Raw genomic sequence first — 18,781 nt, 5'->3', positions numbered from 1 at the left:
ACACACAGCAACCGAGATCGGGGCCCTGTGGCACCGGGCGCTGCCCAGACACACAGCAACTGAGATTGGGGTCCCGTCGCGCCGGGCGCCACCCAGACACACAACAACCGAGATCGGGATCCCGTCGCGCCAGGTGCTGCGTGGTAACTGAGGCAGAGCAAGTGGGAGGTGGGGAGGGAAGGTGTTAATTGGCCATGTGTTATTATTTCCTTTATTGATTACTGCAGTGTATTGGGGGTGGTTGCATGTGTGCCTCTGCCCTCTCCAGGACACAGTCAGAACTGCTCCTGTGTGTCACAGACCCCTCTACCGCTTTCTGTTAACAGAGATTCCCCTTTGCCTCCAGGGGGGCGGAAGCGGGGCAGAGGCTGGGTTCTGGCCATGCTGAGTGATGCAGTGACCCAGCCGAATTCCTAGGCAGTGATTTGCTCCATCCGGTGACCTCACCTTTGCACGGCTCTTGTTCAAACACGGATAAAAGCACGGCCCCCTCCATCCCACTCCTGAACAAGTGACTTGAGCTCTCGGTGAGACAAGCCAAGCCGCAGGCCAGGGGCGGGTTGGGGGGGAAGGAAGCCGCTAGTGCAGGGGATGAGCAGCCCAGAAGAGGCGAGGTGGGCAGTGTCTGGGCATGGCAGATCTTTGCACCAGCCTGAGCCCACCGCCCAGGGGAAAGGGGGAGGCTGATGGGTTCTGCGTTCTCCGGTGGGGGGGGGGGGGAGCCAAAAGGCACAGGTGCCACAGGGCAGTTCCCTGTGACCACACTCGGTAAGCCAGACCCCCAGCCCAAGGATCAGTCCCCCCACCAGCCCTGGGGACAGCCTCCGCCACAGGGAGTGGGAGGGGGCCATGGGCTAGTAGGTTTTGGGACTCTGCCCGCCGTAGGACAGCGCTGCAAATATTTAGACAGGGGGGGATTAGCCGGCGGCTGCGTGGGGGAGGTTAGAGGGGGGTTAATTTGGCAAAGGAAATATTTACATTGGGCTCAGTGCTGGCTGTGGCATCAGCTCCGGCACCGGGATCCCAGCGGCGGGCAGAGCCGCTCAGAACAGGGACATGCCGGGGCGTCGCGGCACCAGCTGGAGGGCAGAGTGGGCACTGGGGGCAGAGGAAGGGGAGGATCTGGGCAGGGAGACTGAGGCAATTGGGGGCCCCCCCCCCCCTCTCCCCCCCCCGGGCCCCCCCCCACACAGCTCTGCCAACGCCCCTCACTCCCGACCCGCAGCCCCCCCATCTTATCCCAGCCCTGTGCTCCCCCCCCCACAGCTCTGCCAACGCCCCTCACTCCCGACCCGCAGCCCTCTGCTCCCCCCACACACACACTCTAATACAAATCGATGACTGGGAAGCGACTCTGTTAAATTATCTTTAATAAGGAGGACGGAGGCATTTAATTGCAAGTTCCATTAACAAGCCAGAGGCCGGACTGTGCCATTTCCACAAGTCGGGGGGTGCATATAGCCCAGTCACGTAATCCCTATGCCCCTCTCTACCCCCCATTTGGATCATGCACAGGGTATGGGGGCGAATCAGTGTTGGGACCAAAGTTGCCCCTTTTCCCCTTGACCTGGTGTCCCCCTGCCTTTCCCCCCTCCCCCAGGGTGCTCAGCCTCCGGCACCAGCTTCCACCTTCTAGCTGCTGGGGAGTGGGGGGGTATGAAACGTCCCTTATACCCCACCTGGGGGGCATCCACGCCCCTCCCCCCCAGGTCCCTCTGGCCCACACTGGGAGGGGCGTCTCCCCTGCCTGGCCCCCTTAGCTCATGCTCTGTCCAGGCTCGCACTGTCACCCCCACCCAGCCATGAGCCCTGGGTCTCTTCTTCAGCCTCTGTGGCCGGTGGGTGGGGTTGGGAGCGGAGAGTCCCAGGTGCCCAATTGGGCCCCGTGCCCGGAGATGTCGTAGTGCCCGTGGCAGGGCTCCTGGAGATGTCCGTGGTGCCCAGGGCGGGGCCCGTGGCTGGTGCTCAGTGCCCGTGGTTCCTGCAGCAGGGCCTGGCGGTGCCCGGGCCCCCCGTCTCAGCAGGAGAAGTTGGCCTGGAAGGGGACGCTGTCCAGCCTGCGGGGCTCCGGGCTCCGGCGCCCGGCCCAGGGCCAGCAGAGCAGGGTGCGCAGGCTGCGGAAGACGGCTTTCCGGAACAGGATGAAGATCCAGGGGTCCAGGATGGGGTTGAAGGCGCTGAAGCGAAAGGCTACCATGTCATCCTTCTCAGAATTGTCCGGGGCCAGGCCGCCGATGTAGGCACGGATCTGGGGGGAGAGGGGAGGTTACAGCCACTGCCCGGGGCGGGGGGTGATGTTAGAAGAGGCTACAAGGAGGGATGGAGCTGGGGAGGGGATGCAGAGCGGGAGGGGTCGGGGGGGGTGTTCAGCCCTGGGACCTTTTAACCCCCCCCCCGAAGGTTCTACTTATTGATCCCACCCCCCAAGCTCTTACACACAGCGGCTGCCCCCAGTGCTGGGAAAAACCCATAGAGTGTTGGGAACCCACCTACCTGGGATGCCCCCGTATGAGCCAAACTCTGGAGCTGGGGATAGAACCCAGGAGTCCTGGCTCCCAGCTCCCCAGCTCTAACCACTAGACCCCACTCCCCTCCCTGAGCCAGGGACAGAACCCAGGAGTCCTGGCTCCCAGCTCCCCAGCTCTAACCACTAGACCCCACTCCCCTCCCTGAGCCAGGGACAGAACCCAGGAGTCCTGGCTCCCAGCCCCCCAGCTCTAACCAGTAGCCCCCAGTCTTCCCAGAGCCATCAGGGGCCAGTGTCAGGAGGGTGCCCAGCTGCTGTCCCCCCCTCCCCACATGGGTGCCTATGTGCTTAGGGTCTCTGTTCTCTAGCTGTGTGTGACGGGGGGTTACAACCGCTCTCCCAAAAAACTGGGGCCATGTCACCCTCCAATGACTGGTCTGCCTGAGGAAAAGAGTCTGCTACCGCTGCTTGCTGGGGGAGCTGCTCCTTTATCTCAAGTAGCAGAGCATCTGTTGAAAGCCCCAGGCTCCAACAAGACTAGTTTTACCCCCCAGCCCAAGGTTCCGCCTTCTGGCTCCTCCTGGCAGAGGCAGGGGGCTCCCCACCCCTCCCAGTGCTCACCCCAGCAGGTGGGGTGTCTCTGCTTGCAGGGAGAGGGGGCTGGGCCCAGTGCGCGCCTCTCCTCCTGCCCCACACAGAGCAGTGGGGCTGGGAATTAGCACCAGGGCTGCACAGGGCAGCTCCCCCTCGGAGCAATCGGCTCAGGCTCTCTGCAAACCCCGGCAGCGTCGCGGCACCGGTTACACCCGCGTCGCATTGCAGAGCTTTTCTCGCTTTTCTCGCCAACCCCACGGGCTGGAAACACCTGTTTAACTATTTGTATTGGCGCTGGGATCAGGAGCATCGAGGAGCTGGGGCCCCGGGCATAGCCTTATCTGGCCCTGGCTTCAAACCCCCCAGAGACCCAAGCCAGGCTCACTGGCCAATCTCAAGAAGGGACTCATAGATTCCAAGGCCGGAAGGGACCATTGTGATTATCTAGCATGACCCCCTGTATGACACAGGCCAGGGAACGGCCAAACAATAATCCCTAGAGCCGATCTCGTCGACATCCAGCCCACCTTGATTTAAACCTTGCCAGCATTGGAGAATCCACCACAACCCTCGGCAACCTGTTCCCAGGGTTAATGACGCTCATCATTGAAAACTGACCCCGTATTTCCCGTCTGAATTTGTCCCACTTCAACTCCCAACCATCGGATCGTGTTTGACCTTCCTCTGCTAGACTGAAGAGCTCGTTATGCAATGTTATTCCCTATGTTGGTACTGTTAGATGGGGGCCAAGTCCCTCCTCTTCGCCTTCTCATTTTTAAACTAAATACATCGAGCTCCTTGAGTCTCTCGCTACCAGGCAGGTTTTCTCACCCTCTGATCATTCTCGTGGCTCTTCTCTGACCCCTCTCCAATTTATCAACATCCTTCTTGAATTGTGGCCACCAGAACTGGACACAGGATCCCAGCAGCGGTCGCACCAGGGCCAAACACAGAGGGAAAATAACCTCTCTGCTCCTACCCACGACATCCCAGGATCGCATTAGCTCTTTTGGCTTCAGCGTCGCACTGGGGGTTCCCGTTCCGCTGATTATCCACCACGACCCCCAAATGTTGTTCAGAGTCGCTGCTTCCCAGGAGAGAGGCCCCCCCCCCCCCCCCGCCCCCTGTAAGTGCCGCCGACAATCTCTGTTTCCAGATCGATACATTCACATTTAGCCGGGTTAAAACACGTATTGGCCTGCGCCCAGTTTACCCAGCGACCCAGATCGCTCTGTGCCAGTGACCCCCATCTGGGTGTCCTCTGCAAACTTTATCAGGGAGGATTCCATGGTTTCGTTCAGGCCATCGATAAAGTTAAGCAGCGAGGGCCAGGAACCGATCTCTGTGGGACCCCACTGGAAACGGCCCATCTGGAGACCCGTCTGCCGGCTTTGAATCCGTTGAACGTGGGCCTGTGTGTCGTGTGGCACCAAGTCACAGACGGGGTCTGCTGTTTTGGGTCTGTCAATGATCAGGGTCCAATGAGCCCACTATCCTGCCCCACCCTTGTGCCCGGGGCTTGGCTGCTGTTAATGGGCCTTGCTGGGCTGTGATACCCCACCCCTACGCTGGAGGCTATTTCTGGCCCTTCCCAGCCTCCCGGTGCTGGAGTACACGCAGGCGCCTCACCCACAGCACCCCCCAGAGCAGGGTCCAGCCCCAGGGGGCCCATTCAGCCCTCAGCCCAGCTCCCTACATTATCTTCCTTCCAGCAGATGCGAAGGGGGGACGACATGTCAGGCTCTGCCCTTGGAGGGGGGCCAGGAGACCTGGGCTCTGTCTGGATAACCCCATGTGGGGGAGGTCTAGGTTGGATATCAGGAAACACTATTTCACTAGGACGGTGGTGAAACACTGGAATGGGTTCCCTAGGGAGGTGGTGGAATCTCCTTCCTTAGAAGTTTTTAAGGCCCGGCTTGACAAAGCCCTGGCTGGGATGATTTAGTTGGGGTTGGTCCTGCTTTGAGCAGGGGGTTGCACTAGATGACCTCCTGAGGTCCCTTCCAACCCTGATATTCTGTGATTCTATGATAAATACCACCCCCACACACACACACTGGGCGACAGTTGCCCTCGCTGGTGGTGGAGAGATCCTCACGTGTGACCTGGTCAGGGGGTCCTTGGGCGGCTGTTAGTAGATAACGGTGATGAACATTCTGGGTTAGCCAGGATTAATGGCAACAGGGTGAGCTGAGGGGGGGGGGCTGGGGCTCAGGGGCCCCCAAGAGCGGAAGCAGATAAGGTCAGTGAGGGGGACAGATGTGGGCAGCATCTGTGTCCACAAAGCACCAGCGAGACCATCCAGGCTCAACAGAGCTCAGTCTAAATTAGACAAGGCAGGCAGGGAAACTGAGGCACGGGGAGCTGTAACACACACACGCACCCCTGCCCAGGCCAGTGATGGGGCTGCCTCCCGAGGCTACACACGTTTGTGCTCCCCCCCATAGCTGGATCAGGCCAGGGGCTCACGGAGCTCAGTATCCCGTCCCCGACACTAGCTACTTTGGGGGGAACGGGGGTGCAGACAGCCCCCTAGCAGGCAACAATGGGATAACCTAAGCCCAGGGGAAGTTACCCCTCGTCCCCTTGCACCTTCCCCTCCCCCCTCTTTATTCATGGCCTCTCCCAGGTGCGTATTAATTCAGCTGGACTGCTGGTGGTGGGGTGCAGGGACGGAAGGATGGAAAGCAGCATCCCCCCCACCTCCTCCCCAGAGCCAGGCGCATCTCCCAGGTGTGCTGGCAGCCATGCCCCGGCGCTGTGTGAGAGCCCCCATGAGAGTGCCCAGGGCTGCTCCCCCACTGGGCAGCCGGCACCCAGCAAGAAGGGGAGGCACACGCTGGGGACCCTCTGCGCCCCTGTGCTGTCAGTGCCCCCCCAGCCCTGGCAGGATCACCCCCTACTGGGCCCCTCCACTCCACCGTGAGGACTTGTTCCCAGGCCCAGCCCCCTGGGTGCCGGCCCAGATCGCCCACACAAACTGGGGCTGTGCCATGCCGTGGTTCCCCAGCGCCCGCCCGGCTGCGCCACACTCCCCCTAGGCCCATCCAGGGAGTGCCCCAAAGACTCTACCGTCTCCTCCTATCAATCGGGGCCCTCCCCAGTGACAAGGACCCGGCCACTGGAGGCGAGGGGGTAGCCGGGGTTGCTATGGGGCTGGTGGCTATCACCAGGGGAAATCTAGAACCTACAGCTGACACAAGTGGAAACGATCCCCAGCACTTGTTAACGACACTTTGTGAATCAAAGGGCGCCTTTGAAAATCATCCCTTTTACAGGCCCTGGTTATTGGCAGACTGCCCGGGAAGGCCGACCCAGCTGCAGAGAGACCCTCTCGCCCACCCTGGTGTGAATCCGGAGTCACTCCATGGAGCGGCATCGGGGCGGACGCAGGATACATTTGATCCCGGGCAGCCCGGAGCGTGTTCCCCGGAGAGGTAACTGACTAGTCTTCAAAAAATGCTGCCCGACTCAAAGGGGGGGGAAGGGGTTGAGTGGGTGGCGGGGGGGCAGTCCCAGATCCCGGCCTGCTGGGAACAGCCCTGAGCACCAAACAGCTAGCAGACGCAAGCCCTGAGTGATACGGATGCAACATCCTAGGAGAGGAAACAGCCTCAAAGGGGCAAGAGGGGCCGGGGCATGGGAGGAAGGAGATTACTGCCCTTTAACCATAAACCATAATGGAGAGCTCAGCCCTTATCTACAGGCCCTTTCACACACGCTCCCAGGATGGCAGCAGCTTCCCCCGCTCGCGGGGAAGGGAGACAGAAAGGCTTCCGGGGGGGTTCACCACCAGGGTGCCTTGCTTTACCCCAGCTGGGGATCTGGCCCATTGATTCCAGATTTACGCCATAATCTACAAATAATGCTGGAGACGCCAGGCTGAGCAGACAGAGGAGGGAGCAGAAGGACACAACGGATACATAAGAGGAGCTCAGTCTATTTAGCTCGGCAAAGAGAAGGTTGAGAGAGGGTTGATTACAGGCTATAAATGCCTCCACGGGGAGATTTCTTTAGTCGAACACCCCGAACCAAGTGAGCTGGAGCCGAAGCGAGACAAATTCAGACTGGAGATAAGGTGTGCCTCCACAACAAGAGAGGGGAATCATCTCCAAGGGACAGGGCAGCGTCTCCATCACTTGGAGTCGTGCCCTCGAGATCAGCGGACTAAAAGCTCCGCTCTAGCTCGACCACCAGATATGGGCTGCCTGGAAGAAAGGGCTGAGCAGGACTCGCAGGCGATGGGAGTCTGAATGGGACTTTCATAGCATTCAAGTCCAGAAGAGACCCTAGATCTTCTAGCCACAGTCCCTTCTGGCCTTGAACTCTAGGACTCCACTGCCCCAACATATACCCCCTCGCCTGCTGCCTCCTTAATAATGCAGCCTTGTTAAATTTAATGCCAGACGCCTCGTTAAATTCAATGCCGCACGGCTGCTAGCTGGGCGGACAGCTCCCATCAGTCCCCAGCCAAGTTCCCTTCTTAAGCAGGAGCCGATTGTAAATAAACATTCCCTTCTTTGAAAGGAGAGCAGAGGGCCCAGCGGGTCTGAAATGAAACCGGCCAGAAATGGACTCGAGAGACCCGAAACTGACCGATTCTCATGGCACTGGCTGAGGAAAAACGAGAAGAAAATCCATCAAGGAAAGAGCAGAAGTGGTGAGAACAGGGCAGTTGGTCAGGGAGGCGGAGGGGGGTTAAGGTTCTAACTGGACCGTCTGTGAAAGTTTCATGACTTTTAATCGTGTGACTTTTGTTCGTTTCTTTTTTTTTTTTTAGGGACGGGGCCACAACCCGGATCTCACAACAGGGTATGAATGATGAGCAGTAACTCCATGGGAATCAGCAGGCCCCATGTAAATCCAGAACGGCTCCACCGAAGACAGAGGACATAGACCAGTGTAAATCAGAAATAAAGGCACGGAAACCCGGGGGGCTAATTCTCACCTCCCGGCGGTGCAGGCCAGGAGTGACTCCACTCAAATCTGCAGAGTTGCAGGTTCACGTCTCTCGATGCCTGCTCTGTAACCAGCTCGTTTAAGGAAGAGAGTGATTCATACCCCAGGGAGAGCCCAGACGCACACCACACGTGATTGATGGGGAAAGAGAAACAGAGCAGAACGTGGCTGCAAAGGAATTGGTATCTCAGCTCCCTCCGTCAGCTGCTGACCTCAGTCGCCCCGGGGGAAAACACGCAGAACCCCAAGGAAATCAGTGACGCTTGAGTGATAAGGAAGAAGGGGGCGTAAGATCAGAATCAAACCCAGAGGCTGCGGAACGGGAGAGGAAGCCAGTGCATGTGGCCAAGAAGTGTCACTTGCACCAACATGAGTGTGCAAGGGGAGGGCAATGTGCACACTAGGGGGCGGAAGCGAAACCGGGACAACCACCAGAAAGGAAGGAATCAAATTAAGTCACACGCACACAGATGCCCGCATGTGCACTCTACACCCCCACCCGTCCAGATGCGCGCACGCACGGGGGTGCACGAACACACACAGGCATGCTCCCACACACTCACACTGGGGGGGGGGGTGTATTTCTTCTCTGCCCTGCACCTTACACACGCAGCTCCCCTGTTGCTCGCCCCACGGGCGTGGAAGTGGGGCCCAGGTGGCGTAGAGGAGACCGGCCTCAGGCCCTGTGATCCTCGCCCTCTCTATTTAAAGGCTCAGCCTGGAAAGGCAAGAAAACGAACGGTGAAAACCGAGGCCTGGCTTTAATTTACAGACCCAGGAGGAAAACTGAACCCAACGAGGAAAGGATGAATCACATTGGGAGAGACGGCAGAGACAGGCAGATCTGTGCACGTTGGGGATTCTGGACATGCCCAGGCAATGGGGGAGCAGAGGCCCCAATCCCATTAGTTCTTGGGCCAGATCGGAGTAAATCCGCATCGCTCAGAGGACTCCAGAAGCGCTCAGGCTGGGAATCGGGCCTGCCGTGGAGTTGTTGCGTGTTGCCGGAGTGCTGGAAGCTAGCCGGGGGAAGCGATAGGACAGAAAGGCAATATTGAAACAGGTGAAGAAAACATGGGGTGGGGCCGGCCAATGCACGCTATCAGCGCCGGGCGGCCGATAAGCGCGGTAAAGCAGGGAGGGTTTGGAAGGACGAGGAATTGTGTTAGGAGCCGCGTTCAGCGAGATGCCCCATGGCAGCATTTGCTCAAAATGCCTCAGGGAAGGCCATGGAGTCCCATGAACCACCAGGACCACAGCAAACACTGCAACAAGCCCACAGCCCTTCCTGGCTACAGAGCCGCTGCAGTCGATCAGACCAGCTTCTAAAGCCCAAATGTCCAGTGCCTGAGCGACAGGGAAATCACCATCAGCTGGGAGCCGTACAGGGGCTATGACACATGGATTAATAGTTCTGATTTCATCCACTAGGAAGCAACAGTGATATCACACACACACGCGGATGGGGTTGGACAATACTCTGTACTAACGTGCCATCTCTCAGCCCAGAGCCCTTGCTCACTTTGTAAACGTCAGGGGCCCCCACGCCTTTGCCATCTCTGTTTCATAAATGGGGTGGGGAGGCATGGGGAAGTGACCTGCCGAAAGCCACCCAACAGAGCCGGGAACAGAACCCAGGAGTCCTGGCTCTCAGTCTCCCCCGCTCTAACCACTAGACCCCCACTCTTTCCTTGAGCTGGGGATAGAACCCAGGAGTCCTGGCTCCTGGCCCTCCCTACTCTAACCCTTGACCCCACTCCCCTCCCAGAGCTAGGGACAGAACCCAACCTGTGGGTCGCGACCCAGAACATATCAAAGGTCGCAAGGGAGGGGTGTCAAGTCAGGAGGCCCTGTGGGACTGTTTGCAGAGCTCACCCCACCCACAGGCTGGCTAGGTTCGGCTCCTTGCTCCAGCCTGGTGCACAGGGCCACTGAAGTATGGCCCAGCCACCCACTCCGTCATGATGGCAGGGGGCAGCCAGTGGTACTGTGGCCCCATATGCCAGCTCACGATGCCACTCACACAAACTTTACCCACCTGGCCCCATGGGAAGGGGGGGCCGCTGGGCCAAACCTGAGCAGCACAGCCGCCCCAGAGATTGCCACGCCAGCCCGCCCCATGGGCCGGGAGCCGCAGGAGATGCTGCTGCGGTCTGCACAGTGCACTGCGTGTATACGCAAGAAATATTTTGCCAGGTGATTTTTGCACTAAAGCGATTTACTGGGTCGCGACAGGTCAGCGAGGTTGGGAACCGCCGTTCTAACCTGCACGCTGCTCCCCCGCAGCCCGGAGCTCTCTGCAAACCAGTCTCAGCGCCTTCCTGCCCCGCTGTTGGTTTAACAATCAGGGAACAATAAGCGGCTTGTTTGCCTGGCAATCACCCCCAGGGTTTGCTTTTCTGATTGTTAGACCAGGAGCACAGCAGGATTCGAAGCCCTGGATCCGGTGGGCAATGAGGGCCTATGCCAGGGCATTGGCACCAGCACTCGCTCCTGGATCCAGTGTGCACTGGGGGCCGTACACCAGGGCACTGGCACCTGCACTCGCTCCTGGATCCGATGTGCACTGGGGCCTCCCCCATGAGCATGACCCTGATATCGGCCCCCTCAGCACCCCACTGAAGTCGGTGGAGTTATGGAGGGGATCAGGCCCGTATGCTCCCCGCAAGAGCTGGGAGGGGGACAGCACCCCCAACGCCCCCGCTTTCAGATTCCCGACCCTGACTCTCATCCCCCAAATCAGCACAGAGGCCTTCTCACCGGGGCTGCACTGGTGCATTCTGGGATCCCAGCTGCACCTAGGCCCAAGGGATTTGGGGGTAGTAGCCCCGGAGAGACTCATTGCATTGTGGGAGAACCCAGCCACACTAGGGAAACCCCGGCAGGTGGTGTGAACTCAGCTGGACCCGACCTAAGACCTGGTCCCCAGCGCCTGGGACACCTGGCGCCACAGGATCCCGGCGCCCCTGGAAACTTCCTGTTGCAACCACTTGGTTCTTAGTGGAGATGGGACTTGCCTCCCCCAACCCACAGCTGTTTGCTGAAAGATTTCAACAGAACAGATCAGGAAAATACTCCAGATCTCCCCTTCCCTCTGCTGGATTTTAAACAAGCCCCATCCCCATTTTGAACCTGAAATCTCTGATCCTTTCCCCTGCGGATCACAGAATCGCCCCCACCTCCCCAGAAAAGGCTCATGCCAAGATGTAAATCCTGATTTCCGGTCATTTGCGGATACGCAGCAGGGAGTCTCAGCTGCCCGGAATCTGCCCCCCCCCCCACAGCCGCCCCCGCCCCTGTATTCCCAGGAAAGAGAAGGAGCAGAAGCAAAGCTGTCAGTGCAGTCGGCTGCGTCTTAAGGGCCTCACATGGCAGAGAACCACAGCATCTGCCCCATGCCGCTTAGAAGGATCACAGCCCAGCCACCCCTCGCCTGCAGGGTGACAAAGAAAACTTCCCATGCGTGACTTGAGGCTGCGAGGTCTGCCTGAGTCTGCAGGCAGCCTGAGCCGCTGGCTCCACAAGGGGTGAACGTCTCTAGTATCAATTTGCTCATTGAGTGTTAACCCTGGAATCTAATGATGACACTCCAATGGGTCTGACACTCCCTGCTTCAAGCAACCTGGGCTGTCTCCATTTATGAGTCTGCCTTCTCACACAGCTCCTCAACTGCAGACACATGCGAAAAATCTTAATTCGAGGCATCCATCCATCCATCTGCAGTATTATCAATCACCCATCCATCATATCCCCTCTGTTTGTACCTTGGTGGACAAATACACTTAGCAAGAGACAGACAGAGAGGTGTGTATGGGGGTGGATATACCTAGACAGCTAGATAAATGAATGAGGGATGGATGGGTGTGCAGGGGGATAGATGACAGTGTTAATTGGCTACCATGGCCCGCCCCAGAAGTGGCTGCATTGCAATGCTGGGGTGGTGGATTCCTGGGTTTATGAAGAGCCCATGAGGGCCCTTCCCCAGTCTCCTGCTGTCCACAGCACCTGCTGCTCCATCTCTAGGCCCCTCCCCAGCATCTATAACTTCCCTGACAACCCCTCCCTGACAGACCTACCCCTCCTGGCGCCTATCGAATTCCTGACAAACCCCCTCCTGACAGACCCCCTTCCCCCCCAGGAGCCTACAGCGTCCCTGTCACACACACGCGCACACCCTGACAACCCTCACACAATGGATTCACCCCACCAAAAGTCTACAGCTTTCATAGAATATCAGGGTTAGAAGAGACCTCAGGAGGTATCTAGTCCAACCCCCTGCTCAAAGCAGGACCAACCCCAACTAAATCATCCCAGCCAGGGCTTTGTCAAGCCTGACCTTAAAAACCTCCAAGGATGGAGATTCCACCACCTCCCTAGGTAACCCATTCCAGTGCTTCACCACCCTCCTGGTGAAATAGTGTTTCCTAATATCCAACCTAAACCTCCCCCACTGCAACTTGAGTCCATTGCTCCTTGTTCTGTCATCTGCCACCACTGAGAACAGCCGAGCTCCATCCTCTTTGGAACCCCCCCTCAGGTAGGTGAAGGCTGCTATCAAATCCCCCCTCATTCTTCTCTTCTGGAGACTAAACAATCCCAGTTCCCTCAGCCTCTCCTCATAAGTCATGTGCTCCAGATCCCTAATCATTTTTGTTGCCCTCCACTGGACTCTCCAATTTTTCCACATCCTTCTTGTAGTGTGGGGCCCAAAACTGGACACAGTACTCCAGATGAGGCCTCACCAATGTTGAATATAGGGGAATGATCACGTCCCTCGATCTGCTGGCAATGCCCCTACTTATACAGCCCAAAATGCCGTTAGCCTTCTTGGCAACAAGGGCACACTGCTGACTCATATCCAGCTTCTTGTCCACTGTAACCCCTAGGTCCTTTTCTGCAGAACTGCTGCCTAGCCACTCGGTCCCTAGTCTGTAGCACTGCATGGGATTCTTCCGTCCTTTTCTGACGACCTTCCTCCTGATAAAATCCCACTGTCCCCTCCAGGAATTTACATCATCCCTGACACACACAGACACAGACATGAGGGACCCACCCTCCCAGGAGTCTATAGTATCCCTGACAACCCCGACAACGGATCCACACTCAGCCTAGAGGCCTATAGACTGCCTCACACCCCCCGCCCACCTCCCCGATGGATACACCCGCAGGAGCCTACAGCATCCCTGACAACCCCACCTCCCAGTGGATCCACACACCCCCCAGGAGCCTACAGAACACCTCACAAGAGTCACAACCCCCTTCCCCGATGGATCCACCCCCTCAGGAACCTACCCTGACCATCCCCCCCACCGCCACAGGAGCCTATAACATCCCTGAGAACCTCCCCCCAGGTAAGCCTGGGGGTGCCAGCAGGGCAGTGTCCCTATCTAGGGAGTGTGATGTTGGAAAGCCAGGGGAGAGAGGGGGCAAGCAGCACCTTGGGCCTGTGGGCAAACAGAGCCTGGGAACTGAGCCCAGCTGTGTTTGTCTTGGCCCCGTGTCCCATCCCTGGGGACGGGAGCCCAGGGATGCCCAGAGCAGCTCAGAGCCTGGCCCAGGCAGCCCGACCGGAAGCGATCGAGCGTTCGACAGATCTGGGGGCTGGTGGGACGAGGGGCCTCTGCCGCTTTGATCCCAGCGAGTGCCACCGCAAATACTGGGGCAGCTGGCCAGGAGTCGCTGGCCAGCCACTCATGGCCTCCCCAAGCCCACTCCCCGGACCCCAGCCCAGGAGCTCTCCCCAACGGGCTGACAATCTCCCCGCACGCCCAACCTTCCCTAGGGTCAGCCTAATGACCCACAGCCTCCCCAACCCAGGGGGTCGGACTCCCCAGTGCCCTCCAGGGTCCCAAGGATTCAGTCCCCTTCCACCCTGCTCTAACCACTAGACCGCAGTCCCTTCCCAGAGCAGGGGATAGAACCCAGGAGTCCTGGCTCCCAGCCCCCCACCCTGCTCAACCCACTAGACCCTGCTCTCCTCCCAGAGCAGGGGATCGAACCCAGGAGTCCTGGCTCCTAGCCCCTGCTCTAACCACTAGAACCCGCTCTCCTCCCAGAGCCGGCACTTACCGTGAGGGGCAGGGAGCAGATGACGAAGATGATAGTCATGAGGGCCAGCAGGACCAAGTGATCCACCTCTTCCTCGCCTTGGCTGAACCAGCTTTTCCGGCGGCGCTGGGCCGGCCCCAGGGACCCGCGCCGGGCCCGCTGCTTACGGTACATCTGGCAGAGGCTGACGATGACGGAGCCGTTGCAGAGGAAGATGGCGAGGATGAGGAAGGCCATGAGGGTGGCGTAGGTGAGCGAGAAGGCGGCGGTGGTGCCCGGATGGCTGGTCGCCATCGCCACGAAGCACCAGGTGCCGGGGCAGTATTGCTTGTGCTGTCCCACGCCCAGGAAGGGCAAGCAGCAGAAGAGGGCGCTGAAGACGTAGATGGCCGGCAGCGCCAGCTTGGCCCAGCCGCGCCCATTATGCTGGGAGTAGAAGTAGGGGTGGCTGATGGCCAGGCACCGCTCCACCGCCATGGCGCAGAGGATGAGCATGGAGGCGAGGCCGAAGAAGGTCATGGCAAAGGCGAAGAGCTGGCACAGGCCCCGCCCGCCCTCCACCAGGCCCAGCAGGGAGGCATTGCGGGCGTAGCTGACGAAGACCACGGGGCTGAGGAAGCACGTGCCCAGCAGGTCGGTGGCGGCCAGGCCGGTCACCAGGATGCAGAAGGCCGAGGACTTGGTACGCAGCTCCTTGCGGTGCACGCCCAGGATGGCCAGCGCCACCACGTTGCCGGCCACGCCGGCGGAGAACATCAGGGAGCTCATCACCGGGCTGCCGTCCTCCTGCAGCTGGGTGGTGTTGGCGCACAGGTCGGCCAGGGGTTCCAGGGAGGACAGCTCCGAGCGCTTCTGCAGGAAGAGCATCGGCGGGGCAGGACTCCCGGGTTCAGTTTCTAACACAGGGTGAGGAGTGGGGTCTAATGGGTTAGAGCGGGGGGGGGGGGGGGTCTGGNTCTGTCCCTGGCTCTGGGAAGGGAGCAGGGTCTAGTGGTTAGATCAGGGTGGGAGGCTGGGAGCCAGGACGCCTGGGCTCTGGCTCTGGGAAGGGAGCAGGGTCTAGTGGTTAGAGCAGGGTGGGGGGCTGGGAGCCAGGACGCCTGGGTTCTGTCCCAGGCTGTAGGGCACCTGTGGATGAGACGCGTCCGCGTGGGATCCCCAGAGATCCGCGTCCTGCAGACGCCGCCGGCTCGGCTCAGCCCGGGACTCTCCTGCGGCGGCTGGGAAGCGGCTTCTGCTCCTGTCCCGGCTGCGGGGCGGGGAGGAGCCGGCCCGGGGCGGGGCAGCCACCGCCCACTTGTTTCCTTTTCTTGAAGCTGGGGGGGGCGGGGACCAGCTGCCAACATCAGCCTCGGGGCAGCGGCCCTTGGCCCCCAGCGCATCCTGGCCCGGGCGCGGGGGCTCGAACTGCCGCGCAGCCAGGGAGGGGGCCCCCAGAGCGGGGTGGAGGGGGTGCATGGGGGGAGAGAGGGATCGAGAGGGGTGTGTGCGGGGTTGGAGGGGGTGCATGGGGGGAGGGATCAAGAGGGGTGTGTGCAGGGGTGGAGGGGGGGAGAGAGGGATCGAGAGGGGTGCGTGCGGGGGTAGAGGGGGTGTATGGGGGAGAGAGACAGTGGGTGTGTATGAGGGGAGCTCGATGAATGGGTGTATATGGGGAGGAAGAGACGGGGGGGTATGTGGATGGAGGGATAGCTAATAACAATCCCTGGCTCTTTTCACCACTGGGTCTCAAAGCACTTTACAAAGGAGGTCTCATCTGTAAAATGGGGAAACTGAGGCACGGAGCAGGGACGGGACCTGCCCAAGGTCACCCCGCAGGCCAGTGGCCAAGATATAAAGAAAGCCAAGGTCTCCGGCGTCCCAGCCACGTTCCTGCTGCAGGATCGCAGGGCCGTAACCAGCCGCCTGGAGGGAACGCGGCGTGGGCGACTTGGAAGGGACCGTGTGCCCAGAGCCGCGGCTCAGAGTGGAGGATAGGTGGATAACGATGGAGAGCGGAGACTGTGGAAAGGGAGAGGCAGCATCCTCGTCAGTTTCTTGCATTCACCATCAGATCCCTTCTGACTCCAGACAACTGCGCAGGGGGGGAGGTCGCGGCTTTCTGGACTCCACATTTTCTATTTTGATGTCTCAATCATAGACTTTAAGGTCAGAAGGGACCATTACGATCATCTAGTCCGACCTCCTGCACAACGCAGGCCACAGAATCTCACCCACTCCTGAAACAAACCCCTAACCTATGTCTGAGCCATAGAAGTCCTCAAATCATGGTTTAACGACTTCAAGGTGCAGAGAATCGTCCAGCAAGTGACCCGTGCCCCACCTATAAAAGAGGAAGGCTTTTATAGATCCAAGAGATATACCCATCTCATTGTAATATCTCTGTTTGCATCCACAGGCTGACCATTTAAAGTTTAAAAATGGGGTGGTTCAGACCAGTCAAATCCTTCCCCCATCCACATTTATTCAAAAGAAACTGAAAAGTTGGTTATTAATATCAAAAACATGCTCATGGGGTTATTTATAGATATCGTCTACTACCCAAAACCATACTTGTAAACATACATAGTGGGAATTTGTGCTTCCTGTAGAGGTGAAGTCTTCCAGATATATTTTGTGTTTAAGGGAACAATTTTTCACCTTCGTTATCAAAGCTGTATATCAAGTTTGATGTATGGTAAATAAGACATGGTGTGTTGGAAAATACTGAATGCTACCTTAACCCTGATGCACTTGTTAATGCCGTTCCATACTTAATTTACGGAGTGTTTTCAAAATGAGAAATGCCATCCGTTCAAGATTCATCCAAGGGAAACCCTGAGCATTTTTCAAGCATTTGGTATTTTTGATGTCTCTTCGGAGCCAGGCTTCATTTGACCCTGGAGTACGTCCCCGCACCCCAATAAACCTGAGCCCCAACTGATGTAGATCAATCCGGTTCCGCTGGAATCTGCGGGGCCAGATCTCCAGCTAGTGCAAAGGGGTGTCACGCCGTTGCAGTCAACGACCCAAATCCCCAGCCCCTCTGCAGTCCCTTGAATAGATTAACACCGATTGACATCAGCTGAGGTTTTGGCCCAGGACCCCCTTCTGCGCCCGTGCCCTGCCAATATTCCAGAGCCTGGTTTTTATCAGCAGATTCCATGGAAACATCAAATGCGCCAGATTCAATTCTCCACCCTTCCCCCACAGCCAACAGAGCCAGCCAGTTCTCCCTCCCCGCAGCCCTCGTCCAACCACCCAGGGGCTGGATCAGAGCCAGCACCCTCTAGAGGGCCCATTCCCCAGAGCCCACCCATGGCATCTTTCCAACGAAGTCACAGAGGAGGCTCCCAGCACCCCGCTCTTTGATGGTGGCGGGAGGAAGGTGCCTGGGAATCCAGACTAAGCACTCTTTGTGCCAGGCTCAGCTGTGCCTAATCATGGGAGGGGCGGGGTTCCTGTGGTACCCAGGGACCCAGAGAGCATCTCCCCACTCAGCCATGGGGGAAGAGGGTGAGTCAGCAAATACCTGCCCTGGTCTGGAGACAGATTCCCAGCAGCCATGGTGTGGTGCTTCCATAGGCTCCAGACAGTTTTTATAGTCAGATTTAATGGATTCATTGGACCATCTGACATATACGGTAAAATAGAGAGATCCAGAAATATGAGTCTTATTTATTAAGTGGATTACGGTAACACCGAAAGCCCCCAGCTGAGATCGGGGTCCCATCCTGGTGGGTCCTGTCCAGACACACAGTGATCGAGATCGGGGCCGCGTTGTGCCGAATGCTGCCCGGACACACAGTGACTGAGATCAGGGACCCGTCGTGCTGGGCTCTGCACACGCGGGTGCGTACACACTCTCAGATCTGGGGCCCTGCTGCTCCGCGTCCGCACACACATAGACAGCTCCAAAGATCTCACAGTCAACATCGACAAAGGGTGGGAGTGGAAACAGGCCCAGAGTTAGGGGAGACCTGCCAAGGTCAGTGTCAGAGCTGACCAACTGGGGAAAACCGAGGCACCAACTTTGGTTGGACGAATGAAAAATTCCAAAATGAGTTTCCTCTTAGTAAACTAGAGTCAAAGGGAAAATAGTCTTAGAGGCAGCCTGCTCTGTGGGAGGGGACATCCCCCAGGAGCCCTGGCCCAGAAAAAGCCCCCGTGGGGGGAGTGGGCGGCCGTTTGGATGTGATCCAGTGACAGAAAATGTTGATGCTGTTTGGGGGCTACCAAGAGCCCTCCCATGCTGGAGCAGAGTCCCTCCTGCCCCATCTGGCTTTGAGTAGACCCTCCCACTCGGGTCTGGTACCCAGCTCTGAGCCCCTCACTCTGCAGTGCTGACACACTTTGTGACCAGAATCATAGAATAACAGGGTTGGAAGGGACCTCAGGAAGTCATCTAGTCCAACCCCCTGCTCAAAGCAGGACCAATCCCCAGACAGATTTTTGCCCCAGATCCTTAAATAGCCCCCTCAAGGATTGAACTTACAACTCTGGGTTTAGGAAGCCAATGCTCAAACCACTGAGCTATCCCTCCAGTCGAGGCGTGCCAAGAGCTGGATTGATTGATGGAGAGACATGAAAAGAATTTGGCGCTCGATTCTCATTCAGGCTCTGGCCTCCTGGGCTGCATGAAGAGGCCTTAAATTGAGCAGAATTTACAACCCCTTTACAGGGCCAGAGCCTGGTCTACACACTGCTTTTGTCCAGTGCGTGATCAGGTCCTGG

General features: G+C 58.3%; 1 protein-coding gene across 1 annotated transcript; it reads right to left on the bottom strand.

The window, feature by feature from the left end:
- Positions 1-1,384: 1,384 nt before the first annotated feature.
- Positions 1,385-15,017, bottom strand: PTGIR (prostaglandin I2 receptor). Its single transcript, XM_034793230.1, has 2 exons — positions 14,090-15,017; positions 1,385-2,248 (listed from the first exon to the last, which is right to left on the bottom strand). The coding sequence occupies exons 1-2, from the start codon at positions 14,933-14,935 to the stop codon at positions 2,018-2,020; spliced, it is 1,077 nt and encodes a 358-aa protein (XP_034649121.1). The 5' UTR covers positions 14,936-15,017; the 3' UTR covers positions 1,385-2,017.
- Between the last annotated feature and the right edge of the window lie 3,764 nt (positions 15,018-18,781).

The sequence above is a fragment of the Trachemys scripta genome, chromosome 16 (assembly GCF_013100865.1).
Source record: "Trachemys scripta elegans isolate TJP31775 chromosome 16, CAS_Tse_1.0, whole genome shotgun sequence".
Classification (NCBI taxonomy): Eukaryota; Metazoa; Chordata; order Testudines; family Emydidae; genus Trachemys; species Trachemys scripta.
This window is presented reverse-complemented; position numbering and strand designations above follow the sequence as displayed.